General features: G+C 31.0%; 1 protein-coding gene across 2 annotated transcripts in view; it reads right to left on the bottom strand.

Annotated features, from left to right (window-relative positions):
• Window positions 1-9,921, bottom strand: part of Corin (corin serine peptidase) — a 122,131-nt gene extending 112,210 nt beyond the window's left edge. Inside the window, exon 1 of one of the 2 annotated variants that reach the window (XM_089218809.1) lies at window positions 8,935-9,921. In XM_089218809.1, the coding sequence (XP_089074935.1) occupies window positions 8,935-9,858 (924 nt within the window). In that variant the 5' untranslated portion in view covers window positions 9,859-9,921. Of the gene's footprint in view, window positions 1-2,914; window positions 3,050-8,934 lie in introns of those variants that run through there. The other variant, XM_089218810.1, reaches the window with a different exon arrangement.
• Between the last annotated feature and the right edge of the window lie 620 nt (window positions 9,922-10,541).

Raw genomic sequence — 10,541 nt, forward strand, 5'->3', positions numbered from 1 at the left:
TACTAATAGTGATAAAACAGCAATTTATTTATACATTGTACATAATTGTTAACAACCTAATTGTTGCCGAGTGTACTTGTTTTATCCCTCTTGTGGATCGTGTTCGACATCAAGTACCTTCCTTCCTACCTGCGGTTCATTGTAAAGCGTTCTATTATATTATGGAAGTATGAATTTATAAACTCGTACGATTTTTATCATATTGTGTGAAAGCACCACAGATCATGTGCGTTTAAAAGTTCGTTGGACACTAACCCAATAGCCACCCATACTAAAAAATCTATTTACATGTAATAATACAAATGTATACAGGAATAGAGATTGGAAATTTTCCGGTAAACTGAAAATCCACTGAGAGTATTTTTACAAAATAACTATTGAATACAAATTTTATTTTAAATTGCATGTATGAAATTATTTTTTTAGTTAATTGGATAGTTTATTTTTAGCGTAATGTCTAGAAAATTAAATAAAAAATAAAATGTATTAATTTATTGTATTAATAAAAAAATAATGTAATATAAAAAATGTACTTATTGTAAACTTGGTAAATTTGGTTTAAAAATAATTTATTTCTAAGATAAAACAGTGTCGATTGAGGTATACAACAAAAATATGTTATTTTTAGTATTAATTTTATATACTATAAAAAGATAAAATAAGACTTTTTACAAAAATAAAAACTGTATTTAAGTATATAAGTAATAAAGTAATCAAAACTCAACTTTATATTCAAACGTGTTTTATTTGTTATGCCAATTTTCTGAATTATTGCTACAATCGACTTGTTTTACCCCAGATACTGGTATTATTAGAGCTTAAGAAGTATTCCTATCAACTAAAAAATTTAAATACGCATGTGTGAAGTGTGTATAATACAATACCTAGATATAATAATAATAATATTATACATTACACTATACATACATATTATATACTGTTACAGTAATTTAAAAATAAACTTGAATCTAAAATTAATTGTACCACGAACATTTCTTATAACTTATTTTGGAGAAAAAAACTAAAAGTACCTAAATAAATACTAACAATTTACTTAGCAGTGAAAACTGAAAAGTAATAGTATAAGACGATAATTTAATTTTGACAAAATGTAACTTTCAAGCGATCCCATAAATAATTAATAAGCTTAGCAATATAAAAAAATAGATTATTTTTAAAACAAACTACAGGCTCTAATATTTCCACTTTTTGAAGAGGAAGCTACAGCACATTTAATTTCCTACATAATATAATATATTTAATAGTTATCATGTTAAATGGGTATTTAATTATTATAATGTAATATAGTTTAAAATTTGTTGTAATCAATTTTTCACGGGATATAATATGCACACGCAAATCACGTACTTATGAAAAGTTTAAACAAACAAAATGTTAACTATTCTTTTTAAAGAATGAAAATGGCAGATAAACGTGAATACAAACAAATAATGTTTTTATTACAACTTTTACTTGATCGTTGTTTTTGTGTCAAATTATATTAAAGTTATACATAAAAAAACTTCTTCTATAGGTTATTTCCTGTATATAAGCTATGTCCTATACCAGTATCGTATTTAGGATTTTGTTAAATAAGGAATATACGTTAGCAAAAATGATAATTTCGTAAGGGGAGGGGGGTACCTTATATTAAAGTTATACATAGCAAAACTTCTTCTATAAGTTATTTCCTATATATTACCTATGTCCTATATCAGTGAAGTATTTAGGATTTGTCAAGGGGGGGGGGGATATTCGTTGGCAAAAAATTTATTTTCTTAAGCGAAGGGAGTACTATCGACATCACAATATTATAAATAAGTAACAAATAAGAGATCAAGGGGGGATCTATCCCCAATATCACACCCAGTAAATACGCCACTGTCTAATACAATAATTTGTTTATGATAATAGCTAATATATTATTGCGTGCAAAATTAATTCAGACATAGTCGATACTACAAGTATTAATAATTGTTATATCATGATAATGTTAGGTTAGGTCATTCGTTGGCGAATTTATATACTGTAATTATAAAACATATGATTATATGAAACTTTGTATAATTTCTGATCATATAAAACATAATTTATTTGAGTAAATAGGTACAATTCTAAAAATACGATTGCTAATTATAAATTAAACTGTGGAGTGAAATGTAAAGATAGTTTTCAGCGGCGAAAACTATTAAACTTTATAACTGACGTTTAAAATTGTCTACCTGTAATTAGTACAATTCGTAGTCGAGTGTAGACATTTCTATAAAGGACATACATTTTATTTGATCAAGATGTGCTGTTTTTACAATTAATTATTTATTATTCATGTTGATTGATTTACATTGTCATGTATTTATGTGTATTTTAACCGATTTGTCACTTTGTGAGCAACAGTTATTAATATTTGTATGGCACACAAAGTTAGTGTTATAAACTGTATATTATATGTATGGCTGTGATAAAAGGAAAATAATCTGGATAATATTTCCAGTTTATCGATTCGATAAGTTTTAGAATATTTTGTTATAATATGATACAGGCCTAAGTGATCAATATTTTATTTATTTTTCAAAATTAAATAACGTTTTAATACAAAACAGTATATGATATATTAGGTACTATGTAGTATCATTCTAGCAAACAATAAATATTTTTTTAGTTAGATTATGAATATTCTATTTAGAAAATGTAATAGCAACAATTTCTAGAATTTGTGTCCATAAAATACTTTAGGATCATTATGACCATGTAGATATATTATCAAAGCTCCCAAATAGTGTGTCCATGTGATAACAATCAAAATTTCATTATAACACCGACAGCAACATTATTAATAAAAAAAACAATAATAATATAACCAATGGTGAAGTATGCTTTAAAAAAAAAAAAAAACCTATGACTACATTACACTTACCCGGTGGCCGTGTGGTGTGTCCAAAACCGAGTTCTCTCTATCAAACACACGCACACATATACATACAAATACACGTATACGCTCACGGAAGATAATATGACGACCGGTGCTATGTACCGGTGACCGGAAACAGACCGCGTGCCGCGAGCTGGAGAGACACACTATCGCGCTCTCGAGACAGCAGCTGCTCGACACCGTGGTCATAGACGAGGGGGTTGTCGGAGGGGGGGAGGCGCGTTCGTGGTGGCGCGTATAGCCGCGGCCGGGGTTTGTTTAGAAGGGGGAGGGGGGTACGAGCTTGAGCGCACTGGTTTTCAACCCCGCCACCTCTCACCCACCCACAACGACAACCCCTACGGTGACGGAGCGCGCGAAAAGGCCGACCGTTTTTCCCGCTCGACGGCGGATGCCTTCGCCTCCGACGGTGGACGGGTATGGGGTGCTGTATAATAGTATATCGTACGCTCGCTGTGGAAGGTTACGGTGGACGTAGTAATAGTAGCGTGTGCGGCGGCGGCAGCGGTGGCCGGCGGTGCGCGCGCGCACTGTATAGCGCACACCCCCGAAAAACGGTGGCGGCGGTCGCCGGTGTCCTCGGCGTCTTGGTCGTACGCGCTCGTGTTTCACCGTCACCACCGCGCTTTTTCCGTCCGGACCTAACCCACCCCCGCAACTATTATACATTATTTATTGTTATTATTATTTTTTCCACATTGTGTTGTGTGCATTCCGCGAACACTTTCTAAATTCACACTCACACTGACACTCACGAACACATTCGTCATACGTTTGTCGAAAAAAAAAATGATCTTCCGAAAACGTAATTTTGTACAGCTGTAGAACACCACCGGTGACGCACATATTACACAAACTTTAACCATAGCATATTATTAATAATTAGTATTGTTACACGATATGAACATTAGCGGGAAAAAGAATTACATTCGTTTGAGCTAAAAACGGTGAAGTTACCACTTTTCGATATGACTTGATATACTTTACAGTATTTTACAAGAAAAGTCGTTTAAGAATGATAATTTTTTTTCAGTACTACTACTTCTACGGTCAATTTATCATCAATATAATTATTAATTAATTAATAATAATACAGTGATTCACGATGCGGTGAAGACATTTTCGATGAAAAAATATCTGCAGTTACGGTAAAACTAAATATAGACTTATTCTGAAAAAAGCTACTACTCGCTGCAAATAATTCTAACATAATATAGCCACCAGTTCTTGTAGATTGAACGCGTGAGGTATATTATGGTATTTTCATATATACACATTGCACCGTATAACGTTATATTATATTATTGTCAAGCCATGACCTCCGGCCGCGAGACGATTTCCACGAAAAGTCTATACACTCTTCCTCACCGCCACAGCTGAGTGATATATTACGGAGACATAGACCGGCTGGTAGCTGTTTCCAGGGGTTTAGTATTTTTTTTCTCTTGGTCCATGATCCGGGATCGAAATGAAAAAAAAACCGATTCCAATCGTCTACGCGCGTGGAATTGATTTCAGCCCTCTCATTGCGCCACCATCACCACCGTATTTCATTATACATCGATGTCGTCCGCGTCGCAGTATATATTAGATATATATATAGGTAACACCCCGGTGAAACGGTCGGCTTAATGGACCTAGAATCGCGACCCCTAAACCGGATGCACCGTTATATTATTACTATTTTCATTTATTGGCACATTTAAAACAATAATATGGAATTTCGATACCACCAAGTTCAGTATTCGTCGACTGCAATAACGGATATTTTCGTGTTGGAGGTGACGAAATACGCACTGACCACGACCACGTCATATATATTATTTTATTAACGAACATGTATAATGTATAGAGTTTCACAAAGGTACCAATATAGTTTGACATTCTTTCCTATATGTCACTGGTTTCCAGTAGTAATGTGCCTGTTTATATTCTCCTGGATATTAATAAGCTATAATACTTAGTCTTAACATATTACAATAAAGATACATTCGTAATGGAAGCAAAGTATTATCTACTTAAGTGGGTGTTCCTTTAGTCTCCCGTATCGTATAAAATATTACACCGGAACACTTATGTCGCCTTTGCATTATCTTAATAATACAATACGGTTGAATAATCGTATAAAGTGTTCTCAAACCAATAAAACGAATTTGTATTAAAAAAAAATATTTAAAACGTAATATATCATACACGCTTTTTATATAGAAGTTAATAATTATCTATATGGCATTATTCAGGGTCCAATTTATTCCATGTCTGGATGATAATCATTTTTGGCATGAGAGTTGATGAAATGGTTTACTCGCAGTGAAACTGTTGGAATTATAAACAAAACACCCTATATCTGATTTAGTATATCATGTAGTATATAAGTAATATGTTCACACTGTAGTTTAGCAGACGCTGACCATACATTTTTATAATACTATACCAAATATGTCTTGTGTAGCTGGGTATACACAGTTAGTCGTTGATTTATATTACGCCTCATAACACTATTGTACATCGTATCATTATACTTATTACTATACTATTTATGTCCGATCTTATTATTATTTACCTTTAGCTTCTGTATATCTGTGTACTTCAACAGAAACGCATAAAATTAAATTGACTGAAACGGCCATACAGTGTCGTTAGGGATCGAAACAAACACCTACGATGAATAATACATAAAGAAGCATCTAACGAAGTTGACTACTTAAATTGTAAGTCCGTCGTATGCTCATTAGTCATTATTATATAATTATACCGAGATTTTGTGACATAAATGGCTAAACATGTCCGATATACTGCAATATTATGTATAGGTATATTAATATGACAATTATGAATTTTTTTTATGACGCAGTTTTTCGGAATGATGTAAGTATATGTTTTAGGAATTTTTTTTTAATAACATTATACCGCACTACAATAATAAGGCATCTTCCATCAGGTCAATTGGATGGATTGTATAAATTACGATAGCTACAGGCTATAAAAAGCAATATTTATTTATATCCCAAATCTAAACTTGAACTTATTCAATAATCAATAATGTATTTATAACATCAATATCTGTTGGACTATGTAAACGTCAATTTAAGATATAAAGGGATAATCAAATTTCATTAAGTAGACATTATTATTTAATAGCGAGTTAAAAGAAACTATTTGAAAATTAAAGAAGGTAACTTAATGACTGAGTAAACCATTAAACTTTTTCTGGAAAAACTTGCACTTTACAAGACTTTTTCGTCTTGAATCAACAAAAATATAAAACACCAGTATTTGGTTACGTAACACTATTGTGGCTATTACGATAAAACTTTTTAAATTATCACTAATCGGATTCTATTCATGGTTATCCACACAACAAAATTTCTTTTATGCAATGTCTGAAAGTACAATGTAGTAACTATTTAGGAACAACGTAAAAATGTGAATATGTTTGACCTTGGGTTTAAATACAATATAAATATAAACAAAAATATTACTTCTCTTTAAAAAAAAATTACTCATACAACTTTAACCTCATTTATTTTTTTCGACAGTAATAAATTGTTTAGTCTCTAGTTCGAACGTTAACAGAATAAACTAGTTTAAACTATTTAGTTTCAAACAATAAATTCATTCAACAATAGGTACGGAGATGTATTATTATTTGATAAGTATATTACTTATAATGTATTTAATATCTTATTTAACTATAATAGATAGATTTATGTATGCACTGTACCGTCAAAAACTAAGAATTAAAAGTTATTTGTTGGGATATAAATGGTAAAAAATAATTTTTTTCTTAAAGTAGTGAGAAAAGTTCAATGTATATAATTTTCAAACTATTGATTGTACAATAATAAATTATAAGTTATCGTTATCGCTCTGTAATCTGCCACATACAAATATTTGACCATTACGACCAATATTAGTTGTTATGGAATATACAATTTCACATCGTTTTTTTTTTTTTTTTGTTACACAAACATAATATTATCTTATATATATATATACATATATTGCCTATACATATTACACATAATTATATAAAGCGACTTTGAAACTTTATTTTATACACGTTTGAGTTTTTGAACATTTCTATGACTTGTCAGCCAATTTTCAAAAACTTTAGCAGCTATTAAAAACAAATAGATATTAATTGTTCATCACTAATCATAATAATATATACATATTATACCTGTATAATAATTAATATGTACTAAATACTTAATTTTGTTACAAGCTAATAACCTTAGCAGTTGAAGCTGTACCATGAATAAAAAAAAAAATAATAATAATTTATGTCAACAGTTATATCCATTTATATTTGATATATGGTACATTATATTCATATTGACTTTTTACTTATATTTTATCAGACTGCAAATATTTTAACTATAAGATTTATTTTTCTCTAATGTTAGATAAGTTTAGTTTAGATCACATACATACATGAGTGTAATTATGTAGTATATTATTATGGTGGTTTAGGTTTAGATTGTTTAATGAACTATTCGAATTAACTTTTTTGAATTAACAATTTGTGATTGTTTTTGAAGTTCATTAAAACTTGTTCAAGTGATTTTTTAGGATTAACATTTGAAAACAGTTAATTAATATTATTACTGTCATCGATTTTAGTTTTTTGAACATTGGTTGAATATTCAATGGTTTTTTCACTATAATTGATACTCAGATTATTATTTAAACATCAGTGCTTATACATAACATCCATTCAGTTACTTCAATTTTATATATATAATAAATAGTTTATTAAATTACAAAAAAAATAAAAATATTTGTCACTTTAGTTTTAAATATTTGTATTGACTTAGTTCGAAGACGCTTTCAATTAAAATAAAAAGATTTCAAAAAGTTATAAATTTATATAAACCTACTAACATTACATTTAGTAAGTTACCAATAAGTACACAAGGAGCTCAGTAAATTTAATAAATTAAATAATTTATTAAAGCAATAGTATGGCGTAGTGTATTACGTTGAATCATTTTTTTTTAAATCATTCGCTATGATAAATTCAAATTTTCTTAAAAATGCATTTGGTAAGATATCAAATATATATGGAAGCCCTTCAAAAAGCACAGGTGTTATCTTCAGTCTTCGTCCTTACCGCTCCCTTGAACAACTAACATTTAACAATGTAAATATACCTTGGAGCTCGCCAGTAAAATACCTCGGCTTGATATTGGATAAACGGCTAACATGGCAGCCCCATATCTCATCCAAACTTCAACAGGCATATCAGCGCCTCTCTATGTTATACCCTATTCTCAATAAAAAATCGCCAATACAGAAAAAATGCTCTCTTCTAATATATAAACAAATTCTACGTCCACTACTCACTTATGCGTGTCCGGTCTGGGGGAAATGCGCGTCCACTCACATCAATAAAATTCAAATTTTTCAAAATAAAGTGTTACGTATTATTGCCAACGCACCTTGGTTTATAAGGAACGCAAACTTACACAAAGACCTTCTGATCCAGGAAATCACAGACCATACTAAAACCGCATCAAAAAACTTCCATACCTCACTGCTCAACTCCTCTGGCTCACTTGACTATCAACTTCACACTCAATAAAGGATATGTGTTTTTAATGTTTTTATAACTGTTTTTGTTGAATTTAGTTTCGTGGAAAAATGAACATCTCCTTGTACGTGTATTAACGTTTTCTTTAAAATAATTTGTTATTGCGGTATCAATGAACCCGTAATTAAAGTTATCGATGTTTAATAAATAATCGCGTTTAGTAGTAACTAATAACTTTGATAATAGCATAGCATTAGTGTGAGTTGTATGTAATTGATATTTTATCATGTTATACAAGTTGCTGTTGTGTAATTTTAATAATTTATATTTATCTTTTTCCTTGCAGGTCGATAGCTCGTTTGCATTTGGATTACGTTTTTTATAGTGATATATATGAGTATTCAATATATTTACAGAGTAATTTATAAAATCGTCTCTTAATGAAATAAAATATTTTTTCAGTACATACCGATAAATGTTTATATCGATCACATAATCTTCCATCTTCTGAGAAGCCACCAATTCTGTAGATGAATCTATTGCTTTGAGATAAGTATCTAAGGATGCGGATATAGTTGTCTGGTTTGAGGTCGACTCCTCGAGTAATTCTCCGAAGTCGACGTAATCCGTACTTAAAGCAATTGGCACTTTGAATAAACCATATACATCTACAGGATTGGTTGCTGTAGGGACACATGTGGTGGATATGGATGTGGTCTTCGTGCACTCCGATAATGTACCAATGGTTGGGAGGGTTTCGTTTAATGTTCTTGTCTAGTTCCTGCAAACATCCATAAATTCCAGAAGGTCCGCTCGGCACAACAACGTTTGTTACGTATCGGTGCATTCCTCCTACATATTTGTTACACATCGCACGGGCGACTTCGGCAGTGATGTCGGTAAACTCTTCCTCAAACGTGTCAATACTGTCGTCATCTGTTCTGTTGTCACTGTCATTGTCTAAGTCCATATTTGTTGTATGCGTGCATCCATCCATTTCACGGGATGAACTACTCGCTCTACTACCGTCCATGGACAACGTATCAAAATAATGAGTATCAAAAGTTCCAACCTTGTCATCGTGTCCTCCCTCCGTTGAAACATTTCGCAAAAATGAACCAAATCCTGATTTTCGTTCATCAGATCTAGATTCGATGTGTTTTTCAAATGAGTCTGGAACATCGACATTTCCACGTTCAATAAATTCTCCATCTCTTCCTCTGCTGCTGTTTGAACCTCCAGCGTTTGTTTGGTCTCTGGACATTTCCTCTTTGGCGTCGCTTTTTGGGTTCGATTTTTTCGTTTTAATAAACCAAGAGATTGTTCCTCGTTCTGAATCGTGTTCATTGTCGGTTTTTCGTTTTTCTGGTCTTCCGTGTTCATCATATTGCATTTGTCAACAACAAAATTCATATTACTCATATATTACGATTGCTCGATAACTATTACTTATAACGTACTCCGTTATATAGTAAGGAAAACAAAGGAAATATGATATGTTATTGTATTATCTAAATTACATCATTTAAGTATTAAATGTCAAAATACAAAGGTTAATAATAAAAAGTATTAAGATTATTTCTTATCTATCAATACATCCGCCTCAACGTAGATTAAAACGTGGACGTCCGCATGACCTTCTGGTTTAATAACTCCACACAATATACAGCAGCTATTTGTTACTCGTAGCGTCTAATATTAAGTTTTATAACTTGTTATGTATTATATTATATCTGTTTATACCTTTTTATTGTTAACATTATTATATCAGTTCACTGTTACTTAATTATAGTCAATTACGTCTGGGCGTAACTATCACTAATGTACATATTATACTAGATAGCAAATTCATCATACTATTTAAATTTTATATAAATTAATAATCATGTTAAAATTGTTAAAAATGTACCATCCATTGTAATATCAATAGACGTAGATAGCCAAGGCTAGGAACATCTTATTGTATCTAATATAAAAAAAAAAAAATGGAAGCCCTTGGCCCAATCAAGAGAAACACCAACAAAAATCATCATTTTTCTTAAGGAATATATATAAAATATACATAGCTAGATACCC

The sequence above is a fragment of the Diuraphis noxia genome, unplaced genomic scaffold, assembly GCF_037042655.1.
Source record: "Diuraphis noxia isolate RWA-SAM2 unplaced genomic scaffold, SU_Dnox_SAM2 contig0002, whole genome shotgun sequence".
In the NCBI taxonomy this organism is placed as follows: domain Eukaryota; kingdom Metazoa; phylum Arthropoda; class Insecta; order Hemiptera; family Aphididae; genus Diuraphis; species Diuraphis noxia.